Source organism: Pseudomyrmex gracilis, unplaced genomic scaffold (genome assembly GCF_002006095.1).
Source record: "Pseudomyrmex gracilis isolate BER0280 unplaced genomic scaffold, ASM200609v1 scaffold_22, whole genome shotgun sequence".
In the NCBI taxonomy this organism is placed as follows: Eukaryota; Metazoa; Arthropoda; class Insecta; order Hymenoptera; family Formicidae; genus Pseudomyrmex; species Pseudomyrmex gracilis.
In genome coordinates, this window is record NW_018020606.1 from 999,065 (window position 1) to 1,019,110 (window position 20,046).

At 31.1% G+C, this 20,046-nt stretch overlaps 1 protein-coding gene across 1 annotated transcript in view; it reads left to right on the plus strand.

Moving 5' to 3' along the window:
* Positions 1–3,102, plus strand: part of LOC109851906 (inhibitory POU protein) — a 40,642-nt gene extending 37,540 nt beyond the window's left edge. Inside the window, exon 4 of the mRNA XM_020422486.1 lies at positions 1,996–3,102. Coding sequence (XP_020278075.1) covers positions 1,996–2,760 — 765 coding nt within the window. The 3' untranslated portion in view covers positions 2,761–3,102. The remainder of the gene's footprint in view (positions 1–1,995) is intronic.
* The last annotated feature ends 16,944 nt before the right edge of the window (positions 3,103–20,046 follow it).

The window sequence follows — 20,046 nt, forward strand, 5'->3', positions numbered from 1 at the left end:
TGAATGTAGAGAAAGGTTTCTCTAGAAAAAAGAGAGAATGTGTGCACGTGCGCGCCAGTGTGCGTGTGTATGACTAGTGTAAATAAATCTTTAGAAATATCTCAAAGAATGTATATCCTATATATGCATACAGATATATATATATCTGCTGTTTCAATTCTTAAACAATTTTTTTTTTAATAAAATACTAGGTTTTTAAAAATAAAATACTAGTTAACAAATCAACTATTTTGTCCATTTGTAATTTGTGCTTTATTGTGTTTAATTTGTAATGTCTAACTTTATTCAGCAGATGTATATATATATATCATAAAAATAAATTCATATGTGTATACAAAGACGTCCTATTTCTCAAATATACTTGTGTATAAACTAATTTTGATTATAAGCCTTGTCCCTACGGTCAAAATTATAGCATTCAGTTAATTTAGTGTAAAATTCTCTTGAGACTAGATTTTGTATACGCGTACACACGTATAATGTATGTATAATGTGCACATATTTTTGTGTGCGTGATAGTTTATCTACATATTTAAATATATAAAGAGATACAAGATATATACAAGATAAATACATTAGCACAATCTCATAAAATTATAATTATAAAAGTTAAAATCTGAACATATAAATATAAGGAAAACAATTCTTAAACAATTTTTTTTAAAATAAAATACTAGTTTTTAAAAAATAAAATACTAGTTAACAAATCAACTATTTTGTCTATTTATTCGTAATTTGTGCTTTATTGAGTGTTTAATTTGTAATGTCTAACTTTTATTCAGCAGATGTGACACATGATATACTAGCCTTAAGAAAATAAGTTAACAGCATGTCATTTATATTATGGCACTTTAAGCGGAGAAAAATATGAAAGGAGTTCATAAATAATTTGTAAGGAGTTGTGCTGAAGGTGCGTTCTGCATTCGTGACGACACGGCCGTGGCACGTGTTGCATAATTATGCGTGTTAGCTTGTACATATTTTCTGCTCTTTCCACCGCACCTAACTTTGCTTTTTATACTCTTCATTCATGTTCTTCCCTATACTACGACGGAGCTTCATCATAATGCATTTTTACAAACTCGGCAATATGACGCGCATTTGGTTTTTCAAAGTATCTTTTGCGATTTTACTTTATCTTATGTATTCATTTAATTATATATATGATGAATTTGATTGTATATGATTATATATATACATGTAAATTTGATTACATATATATACACATATAAATTATATTTTTCAAATTTGATAACACAAATAATGAAGAATTCAGGCTCCTTAAGTTGAAACTAGCAACGTGAAATTTAAACAGTCATGGAAGCCTTACGACTGTTTAAATTTCTCGTTGCTAGTTTTAATAACACAAGTTGAAGATTTTTTATTTTTTTTTACCTATTTATTTATATATAATTATGCGTGTTTAGTTTTAATCTCTTTGTAAAAAAGTTTTAAATATGCTGGTTTTTTCTACAATTTAAAAAATTTATAATTTTTTTTCTTATCTCTCTCTCTCTCTCTCTTTCTTTGTTTATTTAATTTTTTTTTTAATTTTTTTACATTAAAGTAATATTTGAATAATTATAAAATGTACATAAATATGTAGATATATATGTACATGTAACATCTCTCGTTGACAGGTAGAAGAAGTAAAACTGAGCCGATACGCGCGTAAGACAGTCCGGCGCGCTTATTCGCGGATCTTTGTTAATTAAGATCTCGGTAAATATTGCGAATCTAGTAAAATGGTATAGGACTTATCGACTCAGTTTCATTCTTTCTACCTGTCTACGAGAGATGTTACACCAATTTTGGGACACCCTGTTTTGTCCCAAAAAAACGTGAAAACATATATAGATAATATAATAACTTGTTTACAGCAATAGCTTTCAATTTATCGTTTATCCGCTAAATATTACACAATGCATAAAAAAGTGTAAAGAAATCTTTATCACAAGATTCGTACTAAAAACTGTTTAATATACATATTTTCAGATGAGCCATCCGGGTATGGAGAGCCTCGATATGTTAGACCCAGCGAATTCGATGACAACCTTAACGCCAATGTCCGAGAGCACGGGTGGCGGACCAGGACATCACACGAGTATTCACGGCCCGTCTGTGTACGGCGGTATGAACGGCATGATGAGCCACCATCATCATCACGGCAACCTAGGTGGTGGTGGAGGCAGTGTACCACATCCGGCTCATCATCATCCAGCAATGGCCGCCGCGGCCGCAGCTGCCGCCGCTGCTGGCCTTCATCCTGATGCCGACACGGATCCTCGAGAGTTGGAGGCGTTCGCCGAGCGATTTAAGCAGCGACGCATCAAATTAGGCGTCACACAAGCGGATGTCGGTAAGGCACTTGCAAATCTCAAGCTACCAGGTGTCGGCGCGCTCTCGCAATCGACGATTTGTCGCTTCGAATCACTTACGCTGTCGCACAACAACATGATTGCTCTGAAGCCGATCTTGCAAGCTTGGCTGGAAGAGGCGGAAGCGCAAGCGAAGAACAAGCGACGCGATCCGGACGCGCCGTCGGTACTGCCGGCCGGCGAGAAAAAGCGGAAACGTACAAGCATTGCTGCACCCGAGAAGCGCTCGTTAGAGGCATATTTTGCGGTACAGCCGCGACCATCGGGCGAGAAGATCGCGGCAATCGCGGAGAAGCTTGACTTGAAGAAGAACGTCGTCCGGGTTTGGTTCTGCAATCAGCGACAGAAGCAAAAGCGTATGAAATTCGCGGCTCAACATTGACCCGAGAGTGGCTTGTGACAGCAGAACTGACCGTATCAGTTGCCCAGTCTCGAGCCCAAGCCTGAACCCCTGACTGAGTTCCAGGGGTGGCCGTGAGTCCAAAACCATTTTTAAAGATAAACTGGGAGGGAGGGCCGCGCGCGAAAAGTTCCCTCCTTCGACCCCGTCGGCGGACAACATCCGACGAGAAGATTCCGTTCCGAGTCATCGTCGGAATAAACGTCGTCGGGAGATCCATCTGTGAGAATATCTGCTTAAAAAAAAAGTGGCTCGATGTTATGGGTAGACTATGGGTACTGACAAAGCTGTCACAAGCTGAGAAGATACATAGCTTTGTTATCACTGCGCGTGTGTAATATGCTTGTGTAACAGCATATTCTGAAATCACCGGTTGCAGGGAACTATTCTTGACCCGTCGGATCTCGCGATATTTTCTCTCTCTATCTCTCTCTTTGTATCACAAATCTTCTCGTGTGATGTTGTCATATAATACAACTAGTGCAAACCATGCAATGTAACGCTGGTGACGCGTTTACAAATGTTTCACAATGGGTGTTATTGTTTCTCAATGTGATTCGTATATAAATGTTAAAGTCGTGACAAAATCAGTTCGGTTCAATATATTGATTGTCACTTGTTTTTTAGTGGAATGAAAAACAAGATAACGACTTGTTTTTTAACATTGATAACATAGAAATTTAGAAAAGTCGCAATAAATTTCTAGCTACTTTCCAAAATTTCAGACTTCAAAATAAAAAAAGAAACAAACACCTTGTTACATTTCAAAGTTGAAATACAACAAAGATTACTTATAGAGAAGCAATCCCGACACACACATATCAAATAATACATCTTTTTATTTCAAACAAAAATACGGGACCACACAAACACACTGTTTGTAATAGAAAAAAAAAAAAAAAAAAACAAATCATGTGTATCAGCAAATAATATACCAATAATACCAGGAAAAAAAACAGTTCGCTGCAATAATAGATAACGCTTTCAACATCTGATTTTTGGAAAATGGGTAGATGCGCCAGGAATATATATATCTTCTTTTGTATTTTCATTTGCATTAGCAAAAAGCGTTGTAGCAATGGATTTGTGTTGCATAATAACGAGTTTACATCAATGCCGTCCGGATTCATATGTTTTATCCAAGAGATATATTTGTTACTTTTTAAGAATATAAATTATATATATATATATAGTCAATATATATATATATATATATATAGTCAACATTTTTTAAACAAAACTTGTGTATTGCAACATTTACTTTTTATTAACGGTAAGCTTGAGATAAATATATGTCAATAACATTTTATTGCACTTTAAACATGTAATATTTTTTTATATTCTGTTAAAAAGAGAAGTTTGTTTTAGTGTTTGGTTTATTTTTCTATATATGTTATATATGTAATAATGTGTTCACACACAATAGGTGTACTGTTTCGCAAGTACTCGAAAAAAGCTTTGAAAAGCTTGCAGTCCATAAAGCTACGAGATCGGAAAAGATACCACCAACGATCGCGATAAAACAGTTTACGATGCTATTTGCCCTTCGACCCTTTACCGTGTAAAGCATTGACACAAAATTGTCGTGTGGCACTGATTTCACAAACAAATATATGAAATTTCAACATATGTATAGAAAAATAAATCTACAAAAAAATTTAACATTAAAGAAATTAATCAAAAAATAGTTATAAAGTTATAATTTCGAAACACTGTCAAAAAATTTCATAGTTTATTGAAATTGTGTGTATTTTTTGTTCTACATATTTAAATTTCGAAAAAAATTTACTTACTCTAAAATTAATATAATTAATATATGAAAAGGGGTCAGGCTAGAACGCGTGATTCTAGTTAATACAATGTTGGTTCAAAAACACTACATTTTATCTGAACTACTTATGACTAAACAACGCTTTAAATTTCTAATTTTATATATTGTTACTGAAGAGAACTCAAACCAGGATTGAAACATAAAAAATTAATTTGAAAAATAAATTGTTGCGCAAAAACCAAGCATATTGACTCTTATTGGCCTTTTTGTATATTAATTATAAGCATTTAATTAAGAAAGAGAGAGAAAGAGAGTTGATTATATGAGCGATTTGAAAGTATTTTACTAATGTGTGTATGTCGTGTACATATGTCTATTCATCGTATCATAATCATGTTTCTTTTGTTTGATTACAGTAACTGATTATTTTAGAAAATATCATGTCAATTGTTTTTTACGTAACAAAATAACACGTATCGGAAATACTAATAAATCACCAAGTCACCATTGCAATAATTTCTTGAGCAATAATCATTGAAAACACAATCGTTAGGAGACAATTGGGAGAAAAGAATAAAGGAGAGAGAAAGAGAGAGAGAGAGAGAGAGAGAGAGAGAGANAGAGAGAGAGAGAGAGAGAGAGAGAGAGAAAGAGAGAGAGAGAGAGAGAGAGAGAGAAAGAGAGAGAGAGAGAGAGAGATTTCTCGTCGTTTGCTTTTACGGACGAGTCTGCCGTGACAAGTGAACAACGCGAAGCAAGAGAATTACCGACGCGTCTTGAAAAGTACAATTTGAAACATAAAATATAAAGTATTGTTATAAAGACGACGCGCGGTTTTGTCGCGCCGAAGAAAAAGTGATATTAATCCTAATGAAGAGACGCTCAGTGCAGTGTAAGCAGTGAAAAGAACGATAGCGTGCGCGTGTGAACGAATGAATGTGTTCGTATGTGAGAGAACAAAAGAGAAATTAAAATTAAAAAAAAAAAGCGAGTGAAAGATAAAGATAATTTATAAGAAGAAATGATGAGAGAGAAAGGAAAGAAGCGTAGACAGAGAAAAAAAGAAAGAAAGAAAAGAGAGAAAAAGGGAAGAAAGAATAAGTGAGTGAGTGAGAGGTAAACTAACAAAGCTAAGAAAAATGTTTTACGTAGTGATATTGGACAATCAGTGAAAAGACTGTACCATATCATATTAAAGCAATACCGTAGCACATAGCAAAACGAATTAATTATACTCTGTTCGTATTTTTTATGATCGTCCGCGCATCCGCCATGCGCTATGCGTCGACTATTTTCGTAAAGAGGAGATGAAAATAAAAAAGAGGTAAACCACGCAACGCGTGAGTTCGCGAGGTGTGTTTTAGTCTCTCGATACATCCTCTTTCGCAAAAAAAAGCCCGGTGATTAATATCTTCTTATCGATCCGATATCAGGGATACGAACGACGCGACGCTACGCTCGCTTTCCACTCGCGTAAATCAACGCGTGCGCAGTAAAAACACGGCCACACGGTCGTGTCGACGTGCGTGCGTTGAAAAGTATTTAGTTTTCCGGTTCCGTTTTTTGATCTATACAAAGCGCGGTTCTAATATCGCAACTCGAGATTAAGGATTCATCTTATATGTATTTATCTCCTTTTGTTTGTTTGTTGTCGACGAGAATTTGTCGTATTGCGCGCTGTTCTGTGACGACAACGAAATTCAAATATCGAGATCAACATTTCTACATAACAACATAACGTCCATTAGACATCTAAGTGGACGTTTATAATTCTATGTAACATCTAATGGAGGTTTGTATAGAATATTGTTATCTTGGCAGAAAATAAGGCGCAATAGCGACTGGATGAAAAAAAAAAAACGTAAGTTACTTCGACACGACCGGAATAATTCTGCTAAGTCGCGCGCATCAATCACAACTAATGAACTCTGCGCAATGTATTTTCTAAAGTTGGGTGCAAATGACAGCGTACTTTACGCACTTCTAAACCTGCATTTTAATTGTCTTGCATATTAACAAAAAGATTTTTCAAATATTCACAAATCTATCATTACATTAACTATGGAAAATATAAAATTTTACTTTAGAGAGAGAGAGAGAGAGAGAGAGAGAGAGAGAGAAATTTCTGTACTATAATATTAATTCAATACATACACACATACAACAATCCATTGGATATCCTGAATAATCCTGGATATATTTAATATGTATCTAATATATCGAAATGATATTCTTAGGATACAGTTTTGTTTTCTGTATGGATATTCTTCGATATTAACGACATTTCACCGCTTTTTGAAATGTTACTTCAAGTCAAATCTTAAAAGCAAAATCTTAAAAAATTTTTATATTTTTTAAAATTATGATAACTAAATTTAAAAATGAAACGTTCTTATAAGTAATATATATACGTACAGTTTTCATAGAATTTATATTAAATAGAAAAATGTATAAGAGAGATTAAATAAAGAGACGTGCAGTCACAAGACTATGATGAAAGGAAATATAAGTTTTTTTTTCATTTTATGTATGTATAATCAGTGTATAAATTAACACTGAAAATTCATTTTTTATTGAGACTGACTGAAAAAGTTTATAGTTGTCAGAAATTATATTGAGCTATATATTATTTATATATATCTATACACAAAATAATTTCGGTAATATTTAATTAAACCAATTAATTTGTTCATAAAATTCTATTTATTTTCAAAAAATTTAAATTTAACTAAAAATTCTATGAAAAAATTTAAAATTTTCTAAATAAGTCATGTGTACTCAACATTAGAAGAAAGTATCCTGTGAAGAGGATGAGATATATCCAGGCAAATAAAAATACTAACAGTTAAAGATAAAAAATGAAAAAAATCAGTAGTAGTTTTTAAATTGTACATAATGTAAGAGGATAAATATTTTATAGGAGAGTAATAGCCTATTTGCCATTCTACTATGTAGTAAAAATGAAGTTTTAGTGCAATATAGAAGTTTAGTGAAACAATAATCGTTATTTTCCTTCGGTACATGACGTATTCGTTTGAACAGGCCAATATCAGCGCGCTTATCAGCCTGTGTACGGTTTTTGAAATCCGCAAACTCGCTCTGCACATTGCAACCGTTTCTCCCGTAGAAAAAAATAAAACAATGAATTATTTTCTTACGTCACTGTTTATTTGCGTAACATATTGATACTGTTAGGTAGTGACATCAGCTGTTTTGAAAAATATGTTTTTCTAGACACTGTACATATTTGTTTTTTTAAACCTTCGTGTGCTTGATGGGACTTAATAAATCTCACTTTTTTTTAACATAAGAAAATCAAATGTAATGTATATAATATCTTTTGTAACAAATTTTCTTCATGAAATAACATCAAGATCTGTTAGCCAGAATTGTTATATACGCATTTCATGTGACTAATTTTTATTATAAAGGACTAATTTTGGTTAAAAATAATTACAAATTTTTTAATTTTGAGTTTTTAATAAATAATTATAATTACTTTTTATTTTATTTGTTAAAAAGTGACTTTTTCTTATAAACTTTACTAGATATATTATGTACCTATTTGTCACCAGGCATTCGAAGGGCATTACTCTTCAAATCTCCCCATGAATTAATATTTTATGTATAGATATTGTGCGCGCAAAAACGGGTCTAACATTTTTTTTTATTCGTTTCTCATCTATCGCAATATCATTATACAGAATGTTCTTAAAAATGTTGTTATGTAAATGAATGAACTCTTATGTAAATATAATTTCACTATCTTTCTATGTAAATTAGATTAAGATACTTTTCACGCGCATTTGAACAGACTAAATAATGAGACGTCAGGAAGTATGCAGAATTATGTATTAACATTGTTGCACATTATTATAAACGTTAATTATATTGTTACAAAACAGTTAAATTTTATTGTATAAATGATTTGTAGCTATTTTTTGTAAAAATATTTTGTTTTGTTTTTATTTTTTTTAATAATTATTATCAAACTTTAAAAAAGTTTTAATGTTTTTATTGAAAAATGTTCTTTAATACGTACGTCGTCTGAAAAGTTTTGAGCCTAACATAAAACCAATTATTTTTTCGATCAAATTCAGTTTTATTTTTCAACATAGTCTCCTTTTAAGTCGATACACTTTTTCCAGCAATGTTCCCACATCTTTAACTTATTCAAATAGTATCAGTGGTGGTCGCAGTTGTTTGGGCCGTCCTGAACACTCATCATCAGCCAAGCTGATACGACCACGTTTAAATTCAGCTGCCCATCTTTTCACGGTAGCAAATGATGGAGCAGAGTCCCCGTAACCAGCGTCCAACTCGGCTTTAATTTGCACATGCGTAAAAATTTAATCACGGCACGATATTCAATTTTTTCCACTTTTACAAAACCATTGACATCGACTGACACAAATGACTGTCAAACAACAACTGAGCGTCCAAAATAGCTATAATTTTCACAGAACATCTCTTAAAGCATGTACGATTGTGTGTAATATCAGAATGGTTTTGACGAGTAATACCATCTTCATGTTGAGGCTCACAACTTTTCAGACGACCCTCGTGTACAAATATAAATATTTTATTTATTTTCTAATAAAAATAACTAAGTATATGACTACAATTTACTTCTATTTTGTTTTATTAATTATTGCATTATATAAATCTACAGAAATGCCCTGAAATAAATTCCATACTTCCTGTATTTCGCCTAAGTTTGCGTCATTATTCTTTTTTTACTTAACCATATCATAATTGTATCATATACACGAATAGATACTTTACCAAAACTTTACGCATTACATATTTACACATTATACAACAAAATAAAATATTTAATGAGTTGTTATAATTTGTCATTTACTTACATATATATAATATAAAGATAAGTTATAGATAATATTATGATAAGTTTTGATTGTTTAAATATTTTAAACTAAAAAAACATCACTGTCTACATATATATAAAAACAATTAAAATTTTAAGCGTTACGTTATTTCATATGCAATATTCCATAACCTCGAATATTCTTTTATCTTCAATTATTTAAAAAAATAATTTTTTTAACGAGAATTTTATAGTATTGATAGTTTTTGCGTTGTAGTGCAAATTATTTTTTCTTATTTTAAAGAATTTAAATACCTACATAAAAAAGCGAGTATAAATATATCGATAATTTTTGCTAAACAAACCTCAAACAAACTTCAAATTAGCTGAAACAATTGTAACAAAAAGTTATGTTATGATTATAAAACGGTTCATATACTTTTTACACACAAAGACCAATAATAATAATTTATTCAAACGTATCAATTGGAATGAAAAATTATTCACGCGTTATTATGTGCAACGTGTGAATGTGAACATTAACTTCTTAATAATATTTAATATAAATAATAGTTTACAAAAGCAAATGTTTACTACAGATAAAGGAATCTCAACGAACAATGTTTAGCGCTTTAATTAGAAAATACAACTCCTTTTCCGTTATAAACTAAGTAATAAAAACCAATACATGACATATCCCGATTTTGATAAATTTTTGTTATAAATACATACATACATACATATATATGTATATGTACGTGTGCGCGCGCGCGCGTGTGTGTGTGTGTGTGTACGCGCGCGCGCGCGCGATATGTGCGCAAACCTTGGTTTTTAAAGAAAGACAATTATTGATGAGTAAGACTGTAAGGCGACATGGGATTTCCTCAAGCGCAAAACAATGTATACATATTTAATACAGGGTAAACAAGTCATATCATAAAATATGTTTCATTAATTGTTATCTTGTCATAAAATGCACTTAAGAGTTTTGCCAAATAACGCGATCAGACACTTATAATATGAAATATTTACATGTAATCTTCAATTAGATTTGCGCGATTTGTAGCTTGAAAGAAAGCAATATTTAATCTAATATGTAAACCAAAACACATAAATAATTTGTTTTTTTCTATTTTCTATTTTAGTTTAAAACTCTTGTTTTGAAAAATTTATATGAGAGAAAGAGAGAGAAAGAGAAAGAGAGAGAGATGTGCGCATTTCTTGTATCACGCGAAAAAAATAAAAATCATTTTTTAAAAATTGGTTTCTATTTCTGAGATTTAAGAGGATGTTGAAGCGACAACTCGGATTTAACAGCCGCTCAGCCGCTACGCTCCAGTAAGTAGCGTCTTCTAATCGGACCGAAAAAGATAGATGACATAATAGAGACAAAGCTAGACATATATGTCTTTCCGGTCTTCTGATAAAACTGTACTAATTCTAGTTCCAAACTTCTGTTGTTTATAAACTTCAGTCTTTTTCTGAAACGCTCAAAATATTTGTTCATGTCTATAGAATGGAAATCTATAAACTTTCGTTTGGAATCATCGCCAATTTTGTATACAAAGTGAAAAACTGTGGGTAAAACAGAACGGTTCAGCATTCTCTTAACTTCATGAGTAATAAAAAAGCTTAAACATTTATGACTGTTATTTTAATAAAATAGTTTATGATTTATAAATTGCAAATATGTTATACAAAGTTCAGAAATAAAAAAACTATAGCGTTCAAAGAGATTCCTACAATCTTACAAAACATGCAATATGTATAAAAATATATCAAAAAGAAAATGACGCAATTATCAATTGCACACAATCAATTCTAATTTTTTAAATTATCTACATGTGACACACTAATTGAACGTTATCTATGACAAAAAATATGTAATCGCGTTGTACATGATATGTAAAGACTTTCATGTGTATTTATGTATAATTAATTTAGTTTTTATGGCGATTGCGCGGATCACATCAACAATCGCTCTAGATATCCGACTATTTTCTGGCTGGGTTTAATCGAAAAAAATATTACGTCAAAATATATGACGGGAGCATATTTGTATAAAAAAATACGGAAAATTAATAATTAATATAAAGAATTATCAGTAATTAGAATAAATGTTTATACATATAAATTGAGAAAGAGCCAAAATAAATTGTTAAATTTAAAAAGTCTTACTCATAGGTGTTCACGTCAGCTTTAGATAGCTAAATTTTACATGTATAAAAAACGCGATATTGTTAGTAAATTTTCCTCATTATTTGATCGGATCTCTATGAAAGAGAAGAGAGAGAGAGAGAGAGAGAGAGAGAGAGAGAGAGAGAGAAAAAAAGAAAAGTTGATATGCAATCGCTCGAACGACTTCGAAGCTGTTATTGTATATTGCAATTATTTTGTGAAACGAAACGTCGTTGATTCCTCGTGTTATTTGGTTCGTTAAGATATACTTTATATAAAAGTACATATAATAGAACAAATAAAATCTTAAAAACTATTTTAAATAGCGTCAAAATAATGATAACATAAGAAAAAAAGTAGAACATATATCTTAATCTTCCATTAAGGTGAATATCGCGCTTTTGTTCTATACATATCTCTTCGTTCTCTTCACACTTTTCAATCAAGCGTCTTGTATGTATACATTTACAGACTGGTAAGAAACCTGAAAAACGACTGCAAGAAAAATTGTCGTTTAAATATAATAGAAATAATCGACATACTTGTGTTTACACTATGTCTACGTACAACACATTCAACGTGTCTCATAATAACTCCCCAGATATGTCAGAATATGAATCTATATGTGTGTAATAACGATTGACATCATAATCATGATTTTGCAGCGAATTAAATTCTCATTAGTCTCTATGAATTGTAATTAAACGCGATCAGTGTAAAAGTGAAACGCTATTTATGAGTAAGACTGTAACTCTATATTGCGAACGATATAATAATATTAATAAAAAACATATCACGTAAAGAATACTAGTATAATTGTATCTGACATTGTAGAAATTTCCATGTAAATATGTTGCGTGCAACTTGGAGCAATGTTTCAAAGAGAGGTTGCGTTTATGTATAAATAAATCATGTGTCTTATATATAACAAGCTATTTGATGTTACCTTCTTCTTCTACTTCTTCTTCTTCTTCTTCTTCTTCTTCTTCTTCTTCTTCTTCTTCGTCTTCGTCTTCTTCTTCTTATTTGCTTAATAGTATTGCTTATACTATAGCATTCTTACAATCGCATTAGCCACTATTTCGAGGATGTGTACATAGTCAACTAACTGTACGAATTGTAAATCTATTTGTAAATTATAGTAGTTATTAGTTTATCATTTAAATTATATTTATTCTTTAAACATGTAGCATAGCTGATATAAATATACGTTAGTCTTCGCAAACGCGTTGTGTTTTTTTATATACAGTTTTCATTTTGAAATAAGTATGAATATTTTGCGGTAACTAACAATAATAACATTACTTTTATGTATCATTACGATACATGAATATTGCAATAAAAAAAGAAACAAATAACATATTTTACGTCACAAATGATAGATTTTTATAAATTTGCATTAGTTCATACAGAGAAAGAGGTATGTTATTGACTTAAACTTACCAAATTGCGCGCAATGTACGAGATAAGGAGAAAGAAAAAAAGATTCCTCCACACTGTACATATCATGTGCCATAATTCATTTATTATACTTCATATCTAACTTTATTCCAAGTACCTACTACAATTATAAATATTATAGTACATATATAGTATAATAAAATAAAACCTTGATGTTATTGACAATTTTATTATACCTTTTCACATTCCATTTTCCAAATATCTAAAAATTTGAAGAAGAAAAGATATTGAGAACTGTTTCTTTTAATTATATAAATTTTTCACATAATTTTGATCAATTATTATATATATTTTCTTTTTAATTTATTTCTCTTATTAAAAAATTTTGATTTGTCGCGATCAAAAAAATTTTTATATTAATTGTTGATATATTGTTATGAAACAATTAGATCAACAAAAATATCTAGTTTATATTACGAATTTTGACGTTATTAATTATTAATAAATACTACTAGTTTGCAGTATTTACAATGTATATTTATCAATGACAAGTTGAAATAAAATAAAATATTTATGTTTACTTTTGTATAATTGTTAATTTAAATATTTATTATTATGTCTCGTTTAATAATAGAAATTCTACAGTTTTGAGAAATAAACATACACAGACGCAATAGTTATATCCGGCGTGGAAAATAACACATGCAATGTTTTTATTGAACCGAATCTAGACACTGTAGAACGTGTTGCGTGCTATACCACAACATTGCGTGGAATTACAAATGTATACGGTAGCACGTGTACGCCATTAAAAAGATTATTTATCCAAATCAGAATATCGTGCCTCGCAATTCGCATTTCACGTGAAACGGATGCTATTTCGTATCGCGACGCAAGGCGCAAATGGCACTTTCTGATAATCATCAAAAAACATTAGATTCACATCTCTTTGAGTTATGCATCCGTGTTAATTAGGTTAATATCTTGTCCCAAAGTTTGCTTTTCTACAATTATGTTTGACGACAAGTATAGAATTCCGCAATTAACATCTCATCAACCATTCACACACAGTTCCATCATAGCTAAAATACTATATTATTGTATAAATCTATATCTATAAAAGATGCAAGTAATTACCACGCGTCAAGTGAGTGTCTTCAGAGTAGGTATAGACCGTTCTTGTTAGGACAGTTTTTACACATAATATTATATGTAATATATATATATAAATAATGTATCGAAAATTGCAAAAAAAGATGTAATGATTATTTGTCACGTTGTTACAGTACTTATTCATATTTTCAAGCTGAAATGTTTTTCTTCGAAATCCTGGCTGTTTGCACAAAGAAGAAACCTGATGTAAAAAAACTAATGTAAACTATATATCGGTTAAAAATTGGTTACTTTATTCGAAAAAGAATTTCATGAATCAATTACTTGACAGTATAAAAAAGATTAGTCCAATACGGTGACGATAAAATCCGTGACTAAGAACGAACCGCGAGGGAAATGAGTTTTTACGGGATCTGTTGATTAATTGACATAGCGGACAAACATTGGTCGACAGACCTAAAGCTTGTTTGGCATTATATACATCGGCCGTAAGGATGAAGGACTATATAGATGCTTGTTCACGTATTGAACGAGCGGCACGTTGACACGAAACGCTCACGCGTTCTCCAGAACATGTGGCAGGCGCGTACCTACCCATGTAGCTTTTGTGTTACAAATCATGTTTACATTATCGCTACACTTGTGCCGCTACTAACCCGTGCTCTATACGCGCACTCATTCTCGACAACCTAATAGCCCGAGGAGACTAGGCAGCCAATTTACTGAGCTTGAGGGCTGTGCCGATTAGTTTGATTTTCGGATTCGTTAGGTCTGTAGTTATCGAGAAATCGGTCTCTGTGAATATAAAGGGTCGGATGCGTATGAACAAAAAAATACTGCTATAGAGTCAAAAGCACTACATTATCATTATCATTTCTCTCTAACTCTCCTGTATCAATATGTTAAAAAAAGCTTACATACATGTATTTTATTAACTTGAATCGGATAACTCGGATATTCTCTATTTCATTTGTATAAATAATATTCGGCTATCCATGAGCCATATTATTTCACATATTATTCGGACATTCACTTATCTTATCTATATTATCTCGAATACTTGTATTATTTGAATATTTGTAGTACTTGAGAAGTAGAGTAGAACGTGTGTGCGCGCGCGCGTCAACTTGTGTAATTTATATAAAAAATATAGTCTCAGATATTATTTTTATTTTTTATCTAGAAAACACAATTTATCTAACGTAACGTTTCCTTTAATTTTATTTTTTTTCATTATATTTTGCACTGTTAACTTTTTTCTCTAGTTTTGTAACAAACTCGGCACAAAAAAATATATAATAATGATATGTACAATTTCTCTCTATATGTATATATTAACTTTTTTTTCAAGCATCCTGTATAATGAAAATAAAATTAATATTTACGTAGAAAAATAAAACTGAAAAAAATTATGTAACAAGAAATCGTGTTTTCTATAACTCCAGGTAAAAAAAACATGATATCTGATATTATTGTTCTTAATAGAGTTATAATAATTCTAATATCTCTTTTTCCTCCGCATCCTTGCAATACTAGATACTTCAACATCTAGCGTCGTCGAGGTTACTAATCGTATTAGCAACCAAGTTAAAAGTAGAACAGACTATAGCAGTTAACTATTGATTTGAGAACATTTAACCGTCTGCGCCAGAACTAATCAACTGGAATGTATTTTTTGGATAGAATTGCATTTTCTATGGTTTGCACATTACGCTTAAAAATATCTTGTTTGCATATTATAGTAATATTGGTATAACTCTGTCATTTTTTGAACTTTTCTTATAGAAATTTATTATTTTTTTGACTGTTTAATGTGACAAATATCTTTATGCAGAGACAAACCAAGTCTAAAGATAATTAATGATATAAAAAATTAATATAAAAATATACCGTTATGACTGTTTTGTCAACTGTCATGCCATTGATTACGGATATGCTACAGTGTTAGTTACTCTTTCACCTTTAACTGCTTTTTAACATTGATAAGGACCGAATCCACGGTCGAAACGTCTGATTTATGTAATTTACTCTACTTTTTTTAATAATACACAACAACGACTGTGTCTATGGACTTCTACTGACCACTTATTTCAACCTCATATTGATTTATCAATCTTGAAGTCGATATATATTCATGTTTCTAAAAATATATTATTTAATATTTAAAAGAAAAACCAAATTCTTGAAATTTGGAAAGCAATGCAACAAGTCCAAATAGAATACAGCAATATATTTACTAAATATAAAAAGATATTTTAATATATTATTAATAATTGTATATTATTAAAGAGATTCAACATCTCATGATATAATACACATAATATTTAATAATCTATATATTATATATATATATATACATGTACGTATACTAATTAATACCAATATTTCATACATATTTCATTTTATTGTCTGACAACAGCAACGACGTTAACTACAAATCTATAAATAGAACGTTTATTTTCACATTTATTGTTTTATATTATAGACTAAGAAAATATAAATATAATTTATATATTTTTTTTATATATATTTATATATAATTTATATATATTTTATATATATTTTCTGTAATGATATAGCAATATATAGTGATGTATAGTATATAACAATTTATATTAAATTATATATTTATTTATACATATATAAAACTTGTTTATAATTAAACTGTTCAAATTTGTACATGTATAACTTATCTTTCTCATAAATTTAAAATAATTAAATGGTATTCAAAAGTGTATCTAATTATTTCCAAGTCAAGTAATTGCCGAAATTAAATATTTAAATATTAAATATACGTCGAAGCGATAATAAATTCACTACGGCAAGTTTATAACATTCTGTACAATTCAGCTGAACAATAAAGTAATATTACAATCCCGTTAGCAATGACAATCGAGAGAAGAGAGGAAACTTTTTCGAGAACACTGTGGTGTATTAGTCCGCACGATCACGTCATAAAAGTTATTGCGATACAATGACCATCCGCATAAATGATTCAAACGAGCGCGGAATTGTCAGAGTTATGTGACATTGTTCGACCGCACTCCGGATACGTGCTCCGCCTACTTTTCCGCCTTCCCCTTACCCCCTTCTCGAACAAAAGACTCTCTGACACGCAAAATTGACCGAAGGAAAAGAGAGTAAAACAGAGATGTGACTGGAAAGAGAATAAATGTGTGCGGGTGCCGTGGTAGTGAGCAGCAACAGCAGCGCTGCACAAACGAGAACGACAGAAGTCGACGGAACGAGAGCGTCGCGACGCGGCGCCACGACGAGAAAACGAGAGAACAAGAGAGAAGGTCTCTCCGGCGCAAGGTAGGACAGCGAGGAAGGAAATCGAGGGAGAGCGAAAAGAGGGTCTCCAAGATGTCGTGACAGTGAGGGGTCGGATATATCGTTCCACGAGCCACTGTAACAGATATAACGGGCACGGATGGGGCCGGAGTTGCCGACGCGAGACCCGAGCGATGAAGGTGAATTATACATGATGCACACAACACACACACATACACACACATACATTGAGAGAACACAATCGCTCTCTCCTTTTCCCTCTTTCCTGTCCTTTTCTCTCCTTCTCCTCTCTCTCTCTCTCTCTCTCTCTCTCTCTCTCTCTCTCTCTCTCTCTCTCTCTCTCTCTCTCTCTCTCTCTCTCTCTCTCTCTCTCTCTCTTTCTCTCTTTCTTTCTTTTATCTACCCGGCTCTTACTCGAAAGGCCCTCACCTCTACGCCTTCTGCCAACTGCCCGATACAAATACCGATACTCGAATAGCTCCTGATGTCCACTGTCGCTCGGTCTGTCGCTCGTCGTTTTCCGAACGCGGATGTCTTCGATTTCTACGGGAAAATCACAGATCGCGGAACATCATGCTAAAAGTGATTGACTTAGCCCATTCATTTTGTCTTCAATCGCAGTTAATTAGATTGTATATACATTTCTACTTAATATTTCCCTTAAATGTGTTCAAAAGTTGTTTAAAATAATCAATTATTGTAGCAAAAAAGATATTAAATGCAAAAGATATTTTTCTCTCAGTTTTATTACTTCAAACTTTCAAATATGACTCTGACCGGAAATGTTTATAAAAAATATAAAGTTATATATTTGTAACATTTTTACTTTAATTTTATTATTATCTTTTTTTAATCGCAAAGAACAACAAATATGTTTAACTATTTAAGTATTTTGTACAATTGTACTAATATAAGTAAAATCTGATTTGGAAATTATTAAATCATTTCTGTCCATTTTACACCGGACGTTGATCTTATATTTAAGTGAAAGAGTTGATACGGCGAAGACGGCCGCAGCGGTTCGTCGTATTTTTACGAGAGTGTTAATAGCGTCGAAAGACCCTCTCGCCTCAACAAGTATCTACCCTCACTTCTCTCCGCTTGTCTCGTAATTGAAAAAATATGAACTTTTTTGTCGCCGCAGGAGAGTACTTTTTTCTACCCTTATTGCCCACCGTTGTCTTAATTGCACGTTATTATAAAACATCGCTTCGTAGGCGAAAAATTAAGACAAGTTCTGTCGAGAAAGACTGATTTAAACAGAGTTACACAAGTTGACATAAAAAAATTTAAGTAATATTCTAAAGTAATATTAAAATTAGATTATTTCACTTTCACAAAACAATGCATGGTAGTGTTATATTTTACGAAGCATTTGAGAGAGCAGAGCATTGACATACAGTATTTTATAGAACATAGAAAACGATTTTAAGAAAAGAGACTCACTTCTTAACAGAAATAATTTTTGCATTTTTGTACATATACACACACGCGCGCGCGCGCAAAAGGTATATGAAAAATTTTGACACAATTAAAGTGTAAAGATCGGTTGTCAACTGAATAGAAAAGTCATTTATCAGTTTGTACAATTCATAATATTTATTGAGTTATTAATTAATAAATATAAGTTAATAAGCGTGACGAAAGCGATAATCCGGACTCTGTAGGCGTGTATAATTTTTAGGTGTAAAGAAAAATGATTTATCTTTTAGCAATGAGAGCGGAACAAACAAATAAGCGGCATGTAACACTTCTTGTGATCTGCTGATTTCCACAATTGAAAATCATATAAGCCTGTAGAGTTCGGACCATTCGTTTTCCACGCGCTTATAGCCTTATATTCAGTAATTAATAACTCAATAAATAATGCAAAATTTAAAAAATGATAAATAATTTTTCTGTTCAGATCTAATTTATTTTCATATTTTGGCTGTCAAAATTTTTGAAACATCTTGTATATATGTATGTATATGTATGATTTTCTTTAATTTATGTTCTAGAAAAATTAACTTACACCTAAGATAAACTAAAAAAGTCTTTTTTAAATTTTTATATAAAAGATTCAATACATTGTGATATAAGCAACAAGAGAATGTTACTTTTCATAAAAACACATCTGAAATAAATATTTTTATTAGCCGTGTAGTTTCCGAGAAAAATTATTTTTTTATTTTTTATTTGTTTTTTTTCACGAAAAATAATCTTCTTGTTGGTTTTACCACATTTTAGTGAACGTCCTGAATAAAATGTGAATATGATTGTTTTACTAGATTTTATTTTGCAAATAGTTAAAAATAAAAAGCTTTTCGCAAGCTTCTTGGATAAAAATATATAACAGAATATTTGTTTCCCTCTCCTTTTCGTTTTTTGAAAGTAATTTCTAAGAGAATCTTTAACACTTTAACAATTAGTTGTCAAATATTAAAAAATCTGTCATTGAAAAAGATAGATGAGAAAAAAAAACGTGCAATATCTACATAAATTTCTACTAAGAAAAATCAACATTAAATTAAGAATATATATATTTTTTTAAATGTATATCTTTAATATTTTCGATCTTTAAACGTTATATATATACATTTTTTTTAGAGAGAAGTGTATGACTATTTTAAAGAAGCATGTATCTATTATACGTTTTAAAAAAAGTAAATGTGTGTAATTATATAAACATGTATTTTTTAAT